The 18,624-nt window shown below is 31.1% G+C and overlaps 2 protein-coding genes across 2 annotated transcripts; both read right to left on the bottom strand.

Annotated features, from left to right (window-relative positions):
* Positions 1–101: 101 nt before the first annotated feature.
* LOC132736754 (G-protein coupled receptor GRL101-like) lies at positions 102–8,668 on the bottom strand. The gene is made up of 5 exons (XM_060723960.1): positions 8,111–8,668; positions 7,678–7,805; positions 5,880–5,928; positions 5,300–5,547; positions 102–3,404 (listed from the first exon to the last, which is right to left on the bottom strand). Exons 1-5 carry the CDS (start codon positions 8,475–8,477, stop codon positions 3,270–3,272), a joined length of 927 nt encoding a protein of 308 aa, XP_060579943.1. The 5' UTR covers positions 8,478–8,668; the 3' UTR covers positions 102–3,269.
* Positions 8,669–9,558: 890 nt separating this feature from the next.
* LOC132736755 (G-protein coupled receptor GRL101-like) lies at positions 9,559–18,595 on the bottom strand. The gene is made up of 3 exons (XM_060723961.1): positions 16,059–18,595; positions 11,497–12,015; positions 9,559–10,571 (listed from the first exon to the last, which is right to left on the bottom strand). Exons 2-3 carry the CDS (start codon positions 11,765–11,767, stop codon positions 9,559–9,561), a joined length of 1,284 nt encoding a protein of 427 aa, XP_060579944.1. The 5' UTR covers positions 11,768–12,015; positions 16,059–18,595.
* Between the last annotated feature and the right edge of the window lie 29 nt (positions 18,596–18,624).

The following is an 18,624-nucleotide window of genomic DNA, read 5'->3' as shown; positions in this document are numbered from 1 at the left end:
TTATTTTATTCTTTCCCAGTTGATGAAATCAAGCCGTAGCTAGGCTATATAAAACGGCTGTTGACAGTTTCAAGCAAAACATAACACAGGCAGTTTGGGTACAATATTTAATTCACTAAAATGACTACATAGATTTAAAGCAATACACATGATGTAACTACAGTATATATTCTTAACTTAGTTTATGTAAATATGGTAACCAAGAAACTGTTGATTTAATATTTTATTGCATCAGTTCTGTATTCTATCTATGAAATTAATTTTACGGTCATGATACGGTTCAAGTTAAACCACCATTTTTTTTTTCTTTTCAAACTGATAAACCCCAGAAGAAATGAAACGTGTAATCGTGTCCTAAGATTTCCCGTTGAAGATTTGTTGTTCATACCAATACAACACACGTTATTTAAAACAAATATTAATATCTGACATTAAAAATATAATAATATAAAATTCTGTCCCAACTGTTATATCAAGAGGTTTATTATTCCAAAAGAAATATGCGAAAAATAACCTTAAAGAATGATCTGTCTGCAAAACCTAGCCTATTTGCACAAATGCAAAATACACTCAGTCGCTTTGAAAAGACCGGAGATATATACCCCATCCCCCATTCACAACATTCGCTGTTGTGAATAAAAAAATAGAATTTGGAATGAACCTTCAAGCAAAGGAGCTGTGGCAATCAGTCTTACATCTATTAGAATACTGATTGTTCTCTTCCTGTATAGGATAGTGTAGAGTAAAACGTCTTTTAATTCATTATTTAACAGACTGTGTGTTTCATTACGTAGTATTGAATCAACAAACTTTATTTAAGGCACATTATGCCAAACAAACAATTTATATTATTCTTTAGGAAGGGCAAACATGAATTTAATGTTATTTAGATAATGGTTTCAGAGAATATTAGCCATAAACGTGAACTAATTTGTCATAAAATTATCAAATGTAAACTTTTGACTTCAGCACAAAACTCTTAAATAACTCTAACTGTGCTCACTTCCAACAAGCAACAGATGACAAACATGGTTCAGGTAATTGGCTAATGAGTAACTTTTGAGATACTTTTATTAAAGTGCACTAATATTAAAAGGCTTTTGTGAAATTAAAAATAAAAACATTTGTGAGGCATAATGGACCTTTTAAGAATGTCAATAAAAGTACTTTTTCCATTTTAAACAGTAATCAGAATAACTAATAATTAAAAATAAAACACATCTAGAAAAAAGCGTTTTTAAAACACTTAAAGCTACAATAACGAATATCTATGAATGCAACAATATATATAATCTAAACATATAAAGTTAAAATTGTTATTAATAAACTTTAGTTCACAAAAGATAGAGCAGTAAACGCGTTTTATCCACAAACATCAAAAATATGATTTGACACTGAGTAAAATATTAATAATATCTTGACAATAACTTGAATGTATATATATAAAGATGTTGACAATAAAAGAAAACACCGCATGTATTTATCATATATATATAAGCAATTTATGTTATTATAAATATGAATTTTGTTTTGTAAATTTGTGTGTACACAAATAATCCTTTTCACATTACGAAATAACTTTCCCAGCAAAGTTTCCAAATTATCGGATATTTTCTTTATCATGTTTATAAAGCTCTTTCTGTGTCAGCTTTCGAATTTGATTTAAACATATTTTATTCTCCATTTTTACACATTTATAACATAATGTTCTCATAATATAAACACAATATAGCAAAAGGGTTGAACCACAAGTTCTTACAACATCAGCAAACGGTTCTTCCTTGAAGCTTTCGAATTATCCTCCTTGAACTAACTAACTTGTACTGGTGTCACAAGGGGTACATTGATATCACCTGAGTAGGACTCGAACCAATGTTGCCAGGATTGTAATCTTTACCACAATAACTACCACCCCTCCTCTCTGACAAATAATTCATATACAACAACAGATACAACACTAATAAGAACATGTAAAACAATGATTTGATACAATTGCACCTTTCAAATTTCGGATAATTATCCCAAACACAACAGTAAGAATACACAGTACTATCACTATAAACAACATTGATACTGTGATGACAACATTTTACATAATTAGTTTAATAATATTAATAAAATACCAAAATGATTAAATTTTAACAACATCAGTCACACAGTTATTGAAAAACACTGATTAAAAATTTAAAACATCATCGGAAAAAAAAAACATTTAATGAATATATATATACATATCTTTTAACAGCGGTGACAAATCCCATGTTCAACATTATTGATTCGTTAACGATTTTATGAATATTGAATAAGTAAAAATACTATTAAATTTAACAAAATAACAACCACCAATAGCAGACCAAATGCATTTAATTTACAAACATGAAAACAACAATGATTTGACACAATCGCAACTTCTAGACCATTTTAATTAAACTTCGGACAAGAATCTCGAACACATTACTAATTAGTAAGAATACACAGAACGGATAAAGTATTTTGGTCTAACCTACGCTAAGTAACCAATCATGTGAATGAAGAGCTTTTTGACATTTTTCAAATATATCGAGTAGAAGTCCACCTAAAGTAATTAAATTCATGAATATAAAAGTAAGCAGTACATTATTTATTAACTTATTATGATGGTTGTAGAGAACTATTGACATTAATTTTGATTTGGCCATCATTTTTAAATTGATAATGATGGTCAGACATAATTTCGATCATTATTTTACCTAAATATAATTTATATTCCTTTTGATGTTAGATATAAACATTTGTAACACATTATCAAAGATTGCACCCTCTGTTTTTATAACATCTTAAACCATGTGGTAGAAACACATTTTTGTATTTTCAATCCGTATTAAGTCCGAGATTATCTTAAATAAAAGCCGAGTTGATGCGATTATGATTTGACACAGTATGGAATATAAATGGCATAATGAAGGTATCATGAACGTTTATGTACAAAGATATTTAAAACAAAAACGTTACGCCACTTGAAATTCAAAATATCTACACGGGAAAATAACAAGTCAAGTATTTTCAATTTCCTATTCACGCCATCCAGTACGAATGCAATGCATGTTTGATTTAACTCTACAGTGTTGGAGCACAGTATCTCTAGACTCTTGCAGAGTTCATGTTCACAAATAATACCGAATACGGTATATACAATGGTGCGCCAGCACTTATTTGTGTCTCACTCACATATATTACAACGTACATAAAACTCGTAATAGAGACGACTTGCATTCATTGCATACAAATCATTACTTTAAACCCTTTTCACATTTTAAAATAAGTTTTCGAAGAATGTTACCAAATTGGCGGATATTTTCCTGTAGAGCTCTTTCATCGGCAGCTAGCGTCGCTTTGGCATCGATTACAACAATTGGTTTGTGTACCTATTGAAAAATGATGACATTGTTACTAATTAAACCATGGAAGCTGTGCGTTAAAGTGAATAATGTAAAAAGAAAACGAGACGAAGAATAGATATATACCGACAATGGTGATTTTGTTTACTTAACGTTAAGCATATTAACGGAATAATTAACTAGGTACTTAAACACAAAAAGTTTCGTAAAAACATTGAGGATTTCGTCATAAAACATTGAGAATGCCATACCGAAGTATACAAATTAGACTCGAAGAGATGTTGTAATACAATTAATGATTATTCGTTTAGTTTTCTAAACATTACAAAAATTCGACTTTACACCAAGGAAGGATTTCAACAATTTGTCTTAAAATCAAGAAAAGATTTCAACAATTTGACTTTACACCAAGCAAAGATTTCAACAATTTGACTTAACACCAAGCAAAGATTTCAACAATTTAATTTTACACTAAACAAGGCTTTCACAAGTTGACTTTACTTAAAAGACGGTTAACAACAAGTTTAGTTTACACCAAGCAAATATTTCAACAATTTGACTTTACACTAGGCAAGGATTTCAACGATTTCTTTTTACACAAGGCATGGATTAAACAAGTTGGCTTTACAGCAAGCAAGGATTTCGACAAATTGACTTTGCACAGAGCAAGTATTTACATGTAGACGTCACACCAAGCAAGGATCTTATCAAGTTGTCTTCACATCAAGCAAATTATTTGTTTAGTTTTCTAAACATTACAAAAATTCGACTTTACACCAAGCAAGGATTTCAACAATTTGTCTTAAAATCAAGAAAAAGATTTCAACAATTTGTCTTTAAACCAAGCAAGGATTTCAACAAGTTGACTTTACAATAAGCAAGGATTTCAACAAGTTGGCTTTACACCAAGTAAGGATTTCATCGAGTTGACATTACACCAAACAGGACTTCTACAAGTTGGCTTTACACAAAGCAAAAATTTCACAAAGTTTACTTTAAACCAAGCAAGGATTTAAACAAGTTGACTTTACACCAAGCAAGGATTTCAACAAGTAGCCTTTACACCGAGCAAATATTCCATCAAGTTGACTTTACATTAAGCAAGGATTTCAACAAGTTAACATTACAGTAGGCAAGGATTTCAGCAAGTTGACTTGATGTCAACAAGTTGTCTTTACACCAAGCAAGGATTTCAACAAGTTGACTTTACACCAAGCGAGGATTTAACCAATTTGACTTTACACAAAGCAAATATTTCATCAAGTTGACTTTACACCAAGCAAGGATTTCAACAAGTTAACTATACAGTAGGCAAGGATTTCAACAAAATGACTTGATTTCAACAAGTTGTCTTTACACCAAGCAAGAATTTCAACAAGTTGACTTTACACCAAGCAAGGATTTCAACAAAATAGAGAGAAATAATAATTCATAAAGAAAGCACAGCACGGCCCAATTGAAAATGTTGCAGGCTCGGTTTGATTGAGCCTGTTCATGGACGGTACTGTCATGTGAAAAATACCGTCCACGCCCCCTAATACCGGCTTAAGAATTCAACATTTTACATGAACTGGTAAAATTTAGAATTTTGAAACATCCGCAGATGTGTTCATATGGCGGTTGACTTTACACAAAAAAAGGATTTCACAATCTCAATCAAACGCTACTCAACATTTACAAACAAACATTAAAAACTAAAGAAATGGTATAAAATATATATCAGCTAACAAACATAAATCTAAATTATTGTCCTCTATGTATTATCATTATTGTTTGTGTTCATGTCAATATCTAAGCATCACATTGACCTATGTCTTTATATGTTTGCATATTTGATTTGCTAATGTTTTTTTTTGTAAATTATGCAAATTGAGTGTTATTGCAAAAATTAATTGAAATTGTTTATAAAATTGTTTAGTTACCTTTGTTTTGTTCACTTGAATGTAAATGTTTTTCTCACATATCTGGTCTAAAACAATAAAGCCCTCATGCAATAGACGTAGAAAATCGGCAAGTTCTTTGCACAGAGACGCAACAACATTGACTGACAAGCAACTGTCGTCATCAAGAATTTCTTGAATACTGCGTTTCGTCCCAACTGGTACAAGTTCACTTATCATCCGCACAGATCTGCTAAATTGCTGGTATTCTAAAATGACGGTACCAATTTCTGGAAAAAAGTACACATTGCATTGACCTACACATCTTATTTGTGCCCAATACTGCTGTAAATGACGTCATCTATGCAATCATTATATTTTTACTGGTTCTCTGCATTTCAAACAGTTTGAACAACATTCTATGTGGTGCTCCTTAGATCAAATTAAATGGTTACAGTCCGACATCCTACGTCGCTCCTTTTCACCTGTTTAAAGCGTTTATCTTTATGTTTCATAGTGTCTTGATACTACGTAGCATATATGTAACTTTAAAAAAATTGTCCGAGAAAAAAAAACAATTAAAAATTTATAGAAGCGAATCTGATAACAGGTTAGCATTTACCTTTCTGGACCGCTGTTCGACTCTGCTCATCAAGACTTGGATTAAAACTCTAAAATACAAAGTGAAGCACCGATTTCAAATAATACTGTTGCTCAACTGCAAGAACATTACACCTTTAACGTCCGTACTCCGTAACAACGGCACTACTTTCACTATTAATAGTTTTATATTTAAAGTCTAATACTTCAATACTGATATAATGAATTACAATAATCATTTAATTATACATTAGTTTGAGAAAATGATCAGTGGGAATAAAAAAAAAAAGTCGCATAAGACAAAAGTCGCTAAATACACGTGGTCGCATTGGCAAGTGAGACTGTATTAAGAAATAGAAAGAACATCGAAAAATGAGGCTATTTGATTTGTACGAGGGGGCATAACACCCGAGTGTTAATCAGATTGCCAAGTGTTTTGATGTTCTTCCTCTTTTGTATCATAGTAAAACATAAAAACACAATCCCTGTTGTCGCAATATGAAACCCCGGAAAAAAGTAACCAATAAACGAGCATCTGAATATGATATTTCTGTCGCTTTCCCTTTCTATGCCGAAACAATAAGTAAACCCCAGCAAAAATGAACCAATCAATGGGCATGCTCCGGTGTGCGGGTAACTAATACCCGAACGCACTGTGCATGTATGCCTATACGATTTAACTACAGAAAATTCCCCAAACTATGATACAAGTTAAAGATATAATAAATAACAGGTATAATTTATTAAAGATTTAACCAAATTCGTTCGACCTAGGTATCATATCAATGCATGTGTTTATTTCGGCGTTTTAATTTCATTTGTTGCAGCACACTTAATATAGTGTTTCCTTATATAGTGTACGAGGGGATTGAAAAATTTGATGATTAAACTGTATTAATTCATGTGACACTTTAATCAACATAACTTATTAGCTTATTATCTCATACTATTTTCAAATAACCGTGCCGCTTTTGCGACTACGCAAACACGGTATTGCACAATCGTGTATATATTTTGGCGTGCCATCATTTACATTACATAAACATTGCGTTAAGACGCGCAAAATGTTAGCGTTACACTTTAGGTGCGTAAATGAAAAGTTTTCCTTTTTCACTTTAAACACTCTGTATAATTTTAGGTATGTGATAAAACAGTATACTCGTGTATGTTAATTACTGATTGTATTGACTCGTTTAATAAAAATAATATTATGCTCTCCAGAGGCTTTTCTATATGTTAGAGACACAAATGGTACTGTGATTCAAACCAAACTCTTCGTCTCAAATATTTAATAAATTTAAGGCATAATAAATTACCGTCATAATGAATTTCTTATATCATGAAAAGATTATGAGAATCTTATAGTCGGCTGTCGGTACATACGGGAACATTTAACTCGAGGATACCTGTTTACGGCGGTAACGAGGTTTGGTTTCCACTGAACAGTTGTAACTCGAGAGCAAAATTTTCCCATTTGTTACGACAGTCGGTGTTTGATTATTTTTCTTGCTTATTTGATATAAATTATTATCTCGAAAAGAAAAAAACAAAAGCTAATATTTCCATTTAGCCCTTTTTGAGAAGCGGATGAACTTTATTCAGACGGCAATATGACGTCATGCATAGAACGCAATTCATTCATACATGATGCTTGGGATACGTCATTTAGAACACGCGACTTGTCTTACACGGGTAGGGGTGTAAGACAAGCGGTTTTCTAGCACAAGTTTAAACTTTTGACAATCCTTTTTGATATGCAAGAAATCAAATAAGAGACAAAAGTATAATTATGTCTCCAGGAAAGCAACCCATTGTTTTACCTTTTTCCCGATTATTGCTGTCACTGTATACAAAAACGGGTTGAGAGCAGAGTTTATTGGTAAAATGAAAACGACTGACCATGCATAAACATCACTTGGAATTGGAAATCCGTTCAAGGCTAAAATACCTGAAAAAGGGAATAGCTGTACTTTTGACATTGCTATATTAGATTCAACAGCGCACTTACTGTTTTCATTAGTTCTTATAAAAAGAATATATAAACCATTTACATTTATATATTTCGAAAATAAACTTGTACTTGAAAAAAAGTCACATCCTAACGAATAAAAAGAAAAAGATAATGCTTTTACATAAGGTGCTACATATAAATTGTGCAATATCGTCGAAGTAAGACGTGTGTAATCCAGTTTAATTAATTAATTGTAATGCAGACAATACAAACACATATGCCATATGTATGCGAGATCTTACCCATCACACCTATCGGAAACCAACAAAGGAAATCAGTTGTTGCAACGAGTATAAGATTTCTAGCAACTTTCAAGTCACGTCCTCTTGATAGTTGTGTCTTCTTCATAGCTGATGTTGATCGTCGAAGTTCTGTGAATATTGAGATTTGTCCTATAGCAACAAGAATGAAAGTACATAAATTCAGGCCGACGAAAATGGATACAGAATAAATCCACCCTGGAGGTTTATCTCGTGTTAAGGGCAATGCAATACAAACTCCTGTTCTAGAGTAGAATTCGTTTTGGAAGTGACTTGTGTAAAGAATTGGAATGACCGATAGGATGATGGAAATGAACCAGCACAATCCACAAGAGATATAGGCTTTCATAGGTCCAAACCTCACTGTGCCAAACGGAAACTTGATCACTAAAAGTCTATCTAATGTTATCAAACAGAGAAAGAGGACGCTGGCTTCAGATGAAATTGTAGACAAAACTCCGGCAGTAATACACCAATTACTGTTTCTCCATTGATCGTCCACAAAAATATATCTGTAAAAAAATGGGAATAAATTATTTTAATTTAAGAATGATTGTTTGTGTTCAATTTTACAATTATGTACCAATAGGTTCGTCGTCTATTTTTGTAAATAAATATTTTTATTTTTTTATTATTACCTCTTTCCTTTGGCATGTACAAGTAATTGAAACAGATTCTATTAATTTATAAAAGTAATACCATTGTGATGTGTGAGAAATAAATATACATTTGTAAAAAAAACAATTACGAAATTGTTGACTTAATTTAACTATTTAAATACTTCTCTGAAAAAAAATAATTCTATATCAAATTATGTGTGATCAATTTATACTCTATATCGACTCGTTTGTGTGACGAATAATATAAAAGTTTATTGTTACGAATGTAGCATAAACAAACATATAGATTTATTTAATCATAAAAGGTATACAGCTACAACTATGAAGCCAAGGTAAAGTGTACATGTACCATATCTTCCTTTGTTAGGTGTAATTAATTCGTGTATTTGTAGAAATTGTATCTAAATAATTAAATGAATACTAATAAGTTCCATTGAACAACTCGGCATTTTGTTTATCTTTTAGACTTGAGTACCTTTTTATATTAAAAAAATTATTTCTTTGTTTTTTTAATTAACAGTTAAAATTTTTTTAACGGGAAAAGCATATTTGTTTCGTAAAATGAAGGGTCTTTAAACAACGCTGTACAGGGGATAAATCTAGCCCCGAGGCTCTTTTAAATTTCCCAAGGGGAACTAATATTCCATTGTAAAAAAAGCCGGTGGTTTTTGATTCATTTTCTTTGCAAAATTAAACAATGTATTTCAAAAAATTGGAAAAACCTAATATTCCATTTACCCTTTTTTGTTTTTTTGATTGTGGGGTTAGTCACACCGTTTTAAGTATAGGTTCTTTTAGGGGCGACCGTTTTCATGATGAGGTAAACACCATGAGGAAATCTGCAACTGCTAGGTTAGTTACAAATATGCCATAACCTATTTTCAGCCTTTCACGATCGTACACGAGACGGTAGATAATTGACGATAGGTTCCCGAGCAATGAAGCTACCCCAACTATCCAAAGGACAGCTTGAAGTACACAGTTTCTCATAAGGTCTTCACATGAAGAAAATTCATTCTTCAATGGTTTGCAATCTTCTTCGCGTACATAATAAGGCCGGATACAGCAGAATTTAAACGCAGGTGTATGAAGCTCCCGAAGTGATCTTACGCCGTTAAACATAGATTCTCCGAATTTTATAACTTTATTACCTTCAAAGTTAATTTTATGAACAAGCGTATCATTGAAGGCAAAATCTTCAATTTCCTCAATTCTGTTGTAAGAAATATCAATACTGTCCAACTGCAAGCCAGAGAATGTATTTGAACTAATCTTTTTCAGGTTTGTGCCGGAAATTTTTAAGCTTCTTACTGCTTTCAAACCTTTAAAAGCAGTCGATGAAATCATTGTTAATTCTTTATTTCTGTCAAGATTCAAATAGGTCAGATGACGAAGCTTGCTAAATACCATATCAGGTAATTGCTGTATTCTAGTGTTGCTAAGATCTAACGATAGCAAATTTTTCAAGTCAAAGAAGACCCTTCCATCAATATAATGAATACTACATGATGAAATATTTAGTCGAAACATGTAAGGAAAATTTAAATTGTGTTTATGTATTTTGTTGATTTGTGGATTTATACTTAGATCAAGACTTCTAGCCTGTATAGTCAATGATGAAATATCAGATATTGATATATTGGCTGCCTTACAATTGATAACATCTCCGGTACATTTACATTTCTCTGGACATACAGAATTACAAAGTCGTTCATCATCACCATTTCTGCAATGAATGACATCATCACATACTTGTTCAAATGGTAAACATTGCTTACTAGACAAACATCTGTACTTCCCAGCACATGGTACGATTGTAGTCTCTGAAACGGACATATAAAGAAAATATATTTTTAAACATGATTTATTTTTAAAACAAATCTTTATCAAAGACTACATTATTGCTGTAAACATGGTTATATCCTAGTTTCTCGGTTTTCATTAGTTGTTTAAGTTATAATATGATCAGATTACCGATGTTATCATTTGATAAAACTAATTTTTAAATATAAATTTGAAAGTTGGCGGAGTCAAAACTCATATTTATTATATGGGACTTCTTTGGCCATTTTTGCTTGAAAAAAAATCTGATTAATAAAAAACAACTTCTGTTGAATTTTGTTTTGAAAACTATCTAGAATGATAGAAAATGGTCGAAAATGATAAAGAACACCAATGTCTTTAATTCTGTCATCAACGCTATACATACGTTTTAAAGTGTTGTTTACGTGACGTCACAATGTACGTCAAACAGTCAAAAAAAAAGACCGCTATTTCAATGACGCAAGCTAATTAAATTTCACATTTCTTTCACTATAAATACTCTATATTTCTTTTGGAAAATATAAAGTGAAATAAAATAAACAAGCAAAATTGTATGTGTATTAAAACCGCTTCACGCATCTATGAATACATCAATATATTACTGCGCGGTGTACAATTACAATTGCGTAGCAAGCAAAGGGATTCGTAACCATTTTTCATTGACAATGACATTAAAAAAAGGTTTGTTTTTCATTTTTTCGTGAAATATGTTATATATTTTCACCCATGCTCGACTCGTAGAAAATGTGGCATTTTGTCATGTGTCGTGAAAATATATTTCATATTTCACTCCAACGAAAAAATATTTTCTTAATCTTTAAAATCAACGAAGAAAAAACCTTTCAAAATATGAAACGGTGTAATATTTTATATAATTTAAACTAATATATGCAGGCAAACGAGTCAAGCTGGCAATGCTGTTACCTGTACATATTTCTGGAAATCGTCTGAATCCAATCGAAAATAGAGAACTCCATTTACTGATGTGTATATCCTTTACAAATGTGTATCTGTTATCTTTATAAAGTGAAGAACTGAAATCTTTTATCAACCGATAGATTGAAAACGATGGCTCTGAAATATTGGACAATGCTAAGCTAGCGACAACTGATGATTCAATACTGTTTTCCAGTACAATAATCGCTCTTTTTTCTGGCTTGGAAAACTGCAGTTTTTTAAGAAAGTCTCTTGCCATTGTTTTAAACTTGCATCCAGTTTCCTTAATTTTCTGTTCTACGGTAACACGTTCTATGTTTATTTCCAATAACCTGTAATCTATGTCAAACTTCAATTCTCTATGCAGAATCTTAAAATTAAACAATCGTATGGTGTTACTGTCATTGTTTGTGAAAAATTGTTTAGCTAAATGCGTTGCTGCTTCCCTGCTCTCAGAGTCATCATTTCCCACAAATAAGATTACTTCTCTATCCGAGTCTCCACAAGCTGAAATTACAATAAAAATCAAAATGCACTGTATTCAGTCCATAAAAAAGTTTTTTTTAATCTTGACCTACCAGTTAACCCCCCTCAGCCATTAAACCCTGTTAAAATATCAACAATGGTATTTGACAAAAATATCATAACAAAGACTCTGAGATAGTTACACCTACACTTGAAGTAAACAATTTGCTGAGTTTTTCCGATACTGTGTACGACGATTTTGAGAACAGAAGAGTCAGATCTATTTTTTTAAAAATAGTAACAACTTATCGATTGATGCACAATGTTTGAATTGAGCATAAAATCAAAGACCTTCAATATATAATTCAACTTCAATATTAACTCATCAACAGTAGAGTTCATACCACAGAAATTAATGTAAACCCAAACTTAAGAATGTCACATTTTATATGCATAAAGTAAACAATACTACTAATTGAAACTACATATTCTATTGAATTTCTGAAGGCATTTGAAATTAAACACAGATTCTTGAAAAATAGGGTCAGTTGTTAAACCCCGATCGGACGATTCATTACAAACTTCTTTTTTTTGTACTTCTGACTTATTTTTGCTGGGAAAAATACGACCCTTACTATAAGCTTTGAAATTTTCTATTTTTTGTTTCGATAGACCCAAGTGTTTTAACGCGTAGTTCCTAAATACACCTTGTCAACATTATATAACATGCATGCACATAATGTATGTAGTTGTGTGAAGTACAGCTTGCGATCTGTCCTGAATTAATATTTTACTAAGTTGTTGTCCTCTGCATATATATCAATATAGTTGAAACAAGCAAATCGATTTATTTTAAACACTTCATATTGTAGATCGAACATTTAGGTTTGTTTTTGCTCTCTTTTTGCAAATATAATTAATCTTTTAACAATCTCTGAGAATGGTGAACAAAAAGTGCCTGATAATTTATAGAGACGGACTTATGCCATATTTTAAGTTAGAGCATCAAATTAGCGTTTTAAATTAAGATAATCATGATAGAAGTATTTGCTTTGGTTGTTGAGTTATTGGTCGGAAACTGTTATGATATTAAAAGTCATTTTGACTGTTACCTTCAACTTTTGAAACCATGATCGATTGGGGTCATCTAATTGTCAAGAGCTGTGAAGCCTTAAAGCAAAGGGCTAAAGATTGTCTAGTTATTTGTTAGAAACCGTTTTATATACAAGATGAAAGGAATGTGACCTTGACCTTTGATCCCATGACCCCACTCAATTAGGTTAATGAACTAGCCAGAACAACGCACCTGTAAAATTTGAGGGCGAAAGGTCCACAGGTTGTTAAGTTATTTATCGATAACCGTATTTATAGATTAGGTAAATGTGACCTCGACCTTTGATCAATTGAATGTAAACTAATAAGTTATTCTGACTTCAAAGACCCATGTACCTTAGAAATTTGGGTTAAGAGGACTCGATGGTTGCTGTGCTATTGGTGGTAAAATGTTTTGTTGTAAAATATCCATATGACCTTTGACCAGTAACCCGTTACCAAAAAATCAATACGGATCATTGAGAATAAAAAAAAAAAAACACAAAAAAAAAAAAAAAAAAAAAAACCCATCAAATAAAATCATGATTAATCTTCAATAATATCTCATTTTTTTATTTTTCCTATAAACATACAAAGAAAATCACCCAGGCTCACAATCAACAATCGGATTTATCTTTTGAAGAAGTATATAAATTTTAACAACACTGAGCTACTTAATAATGTTAAGTCATTCACATTTTAATCATTGTTGTCTAATAAAGAATAGCAGAAAATCTAGAAAGCATTGTAAAATTAACTACTTAAAGCAGTTTACGTTTTTAATTTCTATTATTGATTCCATTGCTCCAACTATTAGAAAATCAATAATTGATAGTTCAAGTTAAAATGGCGGTCGAAAACACGCTTATAAGCGGGTAGGCGGGGCGGTGTTAATTAAATAAAACTTCGCCTCACGGGGGTGCGGAGCGAGATGTCAGAAATAAATCAGCAAGAGAGCTTCTTAGCGGAGGCGCGGGGCGAAATTGAATAAATAAAATTAAATACATAAAACTTTTCCAGTGATCACGCTTTTTAACGTGTTTTTGCTCCGCATCCCAACCATTTCCACCTGTTAATTCTCGACTTTTCGCGTGACGCGGTCGCGGGGCAAAGTTTTATTTATATAATTATTTAAAAACAAAAACATTTGTACTAACACTTATCCCTAAATATAAAGATGGAATACCAACGTTAGTTAAAATTTCTGGAAGTATAAAATGATATTATTTGCCTGTTTAACTTAACTTCTTGTTACATCATAATTTTCAATCTTAGAATACAAAGTACTTAGATCCAAATATAATAAAGTAAATTGTCACATTAACCGCACTATTGGAGCTTAATAAAGCCATGTAGTAATCAGAACGATATAACATTTGTGTAATTACACTTTTATGTGCCGTCATTGGCGTAATATACAAACAAAGAGTTAGTGAGCGTTACATTATAGGCGCGTTCACATTACACATTTTAACTGCAAACCAATCTTATTTTGGTTATGTTATCAATAGAATATTAAATTCGTGACGATTCAATAATAAATTTATTTAAAACATTGAATAAAAAAATTTATTCTCGCCAGAGGCTCGCATATGAATGTTTTATTTAACAAGTTCAAAAAATTTAGTGTTAAATCTACACTCTTTAAATATCTCCGGTGTATCAATTTAGCATATCAATTAAATAATTAAAAAAATACGATTCAGATTTGAACAACATTTGATGCCTTCTAAACTAAAAAAAATATACGAACATATCATCAGACAAAGTCTAAAAAATGATTGATATCATTGCCTAACATAAATTTAATGATTTTTAGTAGGTATGACAATGGGCTAATGTGTAGGTGAACAATTGGCTTATCTGTATGGATGACAAAGGGCTAATATGTTGGTATGATAACTGAGTAAAATGTAGGTATGATAATGGGATAAACTGTATGAATGGCAATGAGATAATCGGTAGATATGACAATGGGATAATCTGTTGATATGACAATTGGATAACCTGTAGATATGACAATGGTATAATCTGTTGATATAACAATGTGATAATCTGTAGATATGACAATTGGGTACTCTCTTTATATGAAAAAGGAATAATCTGTATGTATGACAATGATATAATCTCTATGTATGACAATGGGATAATATGTATGTATGACAATGGGATTATATATATATATGACAATGAGATAATCTGAAGATATGATAATGGGATAATCTGTATGTATGACAATGGAATAATCAGTATGAATGACAATGGAATAATCTGTAGATATGTAAATGGGATAATCAGTAGATAAGCCAATGGGATAGTTTGTAGATATGACAATGGGATAATCTGTAGACATGACAATGGGATAATCAGTAGATAAGCCAATGGGATAGTTTGTAGATATGACAATGGAATAATCTGTAGACATGACAATGGGATAATCAGTAGATAAGCCAATGGGATAGTTTGTAGATATGACAATGGAATAATCTGTAGACATGACAATGGGATAATCAGTAGATAAGCCAATGGGATAGTTTGTAGATATGACAATGGGATAATCTGTAGGTATGACAAGGGAATAATATGTAGGTTTGACAATGGGAAAGTCTGTATGTGTGACAATTGGCTAATCTGTAGGTATGGCAATGGACTAATATGTAGATATATAAATGGGGTAATCTGTATGTAGGGCAATGGAATAATCTGTAGGTATGGCAATTAGCTAATATGTAGGTATGGATATGGGTTATTTACATGTATAGTGCAACATTTACTGTAGCTGATTATGTTCTATTCAACATAGTTATCCGTAGATTGAGCCCGGACGGTCATTGTAAGCGACATTGTATCTGTTAGAATGTAAAAATAATCTGTATATAATTGTCCGTGTATTTACATAACAATCCACGACTGGAAAACTGTGAAATTGACATTTTTTAACGGAAAAAAATCAAAAGATTGAGTTTAACACTTTATAGATTTTAATCACTTACTACAGTCTTGTTCATCTTCTCCTCCAGGACATTCATTATGTCCGTCACAAAGAAATCGTTGTTCAATACAATAACTTCCAGGACATTTGACTGTATTTGCCGGACAAGTGAACTTTTCTGAAAATCAAATGTTTTTTTTTCAATGATCGCACAATATTGAGCAATTCATTGTGAATTATTAAAATTAATATCATTTTCTTAAGTGATGAATGACTGAGAAGTATTTGTGATGACACTTTGTTTTACTTTGTTCCAGTAGAATAAAATAATAAAGAATTCGAGACATTAAACATGTAACATGCAGAGCTGCATCAGTACTTACGGTTTAGTACTTAATTACCAGTACCAGTACTTGCCAAGTTATGCAGTACCATTACCAGTACCAGTACTAGATTTTCGCTCGGTACTGCAGTTTTAAGGAAGTTTAGGTATCATTTCCAGCACTTTTATATATTCATCATATTTTGAATAAATATACACTTTCAAACAAAATAACGTATTATGTATATTTACATATTCATTTTAATTATACATTTTTAAAGAAGTATTTTCAATTCACATGTGTACACTTCAAATTAAAAAAAACCCATCAAACATTATTCAGCAAAAAATATGGAATTATTAATTACTGTAGAAGTTAACCTTATATTTTGACAACTTTAATGGTTTAACATACTTTTTACACACATCATATATTCATGTCATATCTTATGGTTTAAAAACCAGTCACCAATCCTCTTTCATTTAAAACACACTTTCTCACCTTTGTCCAATCTATTACAAATTTAATAACAACTTTTATAGTGCTAACAATATCACTTGAACTAGGATTATTTAGAATAGTAGCAATCAATTAGTGTTAATCTTGCTCTGTCTTTAATAGTAAACTCAAATAGAAAACCTGATGGCAAATTCTATAATACCACTATTTGAGACAGTAATGAAGTATCAGTATCAGTAATTGCAAAATCACTGCAGTTCGTACTGCAGAACCAGTACCAGATATGCAGCTCTTGTTGCATGTATGTTTATTGTTTAAGTAGCTATAGCCTCTTATGTTTTACAGTATTATATAGATTCTTTCAAATGAATAATTCATTAATATTCTCGGTTTGAATCACAACAGAATCGTTGTTCAATTCTCTTTATTAGATTACGGAAAACGATATTACAACTTAATGAATATTATCCATTTACAATCGTTTTTTTTTATTTCCAGCAAAAGGAATCTGACATCATCAACACAAAATCGAAATATTATGGTGTTTATTATGAACATTATTATATGGAATATTAAATTCAAAAAGCAATACTAAAAACAGATGCAAAATCATTTATTTGTTTCTAGTAAGTATTGACAGCTATACCGTAAAACCGATAAAACTGATCAATATGTTGTTTTTTTTTTTCAATAGAGATTATACAAGTTGTTAAATTGAGTATGATTGACTTATACGCCAATTGCGTAATTTGTTTTGTGTACTTTCCACTTCATTTCTTTATAGCAACTTTTCTTGAATCCAGCACGCTCACAGATGCTAGAATGAAAAATACTAAATAATAATATCTTAATTCAGTATCAGTTATGTTGAAGTGAAATTGCATCGTTACTGACCTCATGTAATTCAAGAAGAAAAGTTTACCAAAATCTTCAATGTTTGCTCAAGCTACTGCGTTACTTACATAACTGCCGATATAAATACTGCAATTGCATTGATTGGAATTGTAAAAAAAATATTGTTTGTTTTGTTTCTTTTAGATAATAAAATTGATGTACACTGTTCAATAACGTTTAATATTTTATATAACTTTTATCGTGTAAATGACGTTTAAAGATTTGATACATATAACGGAACTTTCTTATAAATTGGAAGCGTTTTATGTGTTTATCTGTTAGCTGTATTTTAGTTTTAATATCTTGGATTTATCACCTAAGTCATCTTAAATAACTTTTTAAAAACATTTATACATAGACAGACACTTTATAAGACATTTACAAACCTATTTATCACTAAAGGAAAATCAGGAAGTAGTTAGCTAAGACACGTATAAGAAGATCATTAGCATTTGAATGGTCGTGGTGCTAGGTAGTCTAGGTCATATGGTACAGGTGTCTAGATTTGATACCTTAAAGCGATTTTAAAAGTTATAGGTTCAGGTCAGGGCTGGTTTGGCTAAGAAATGGAATAGTCTACGGATGATACTTCCTAAAGGCATTATCTGGCAGATGTCAATGTTGAATTTGAATTGAAACAAGATAAGTAAATCTTGTAATGATTTCTTTTAGTGTTTTATTTTTTGTATATTATAATAGACTCCAACAGTCCAAGTTAAGGAATTGCTTTGTTTCATGTTAAATGATTATTTGATAAATAATTGTGTTAACACATAATTTTATTAAAAATCTATAAAATGAAATATTAGTTAATTATAGAGAAGAGAATTAATTGTCACACAAATGATTGAAAAATACCGGGTTCCGGAACGCCTGGAATCCGAGATGGTTAATGTTAAGGCTGGTATAGCTCTAATCATTTTCAACCTAACTTTAAATCAATATAATTTT

The sequence above is a fragment of the Ruditapes philippinarum genome, unplaced genomic scaffold (genome assembly GCF_026571515.1).
Source record: "Ruditapes philippinarum isolate M1 unplaced genomic scaffold, ASM2657151v2 ctg6059_1_1_1_1, whole genome shotgun sequence".
In the NCBI taxonomy this organism is placed as follows: domain Eukaryota; kingdom Metazoa; phylum Mollusca; class Bivalvia; order Venerida; family Veneridae; genus Ruditapes; species Ruditapes philippinarum.
Note: the sequence above shows the minus strand (reverse complement) of the source record. Positions and strands in the feature narration are given on the sequence as shown.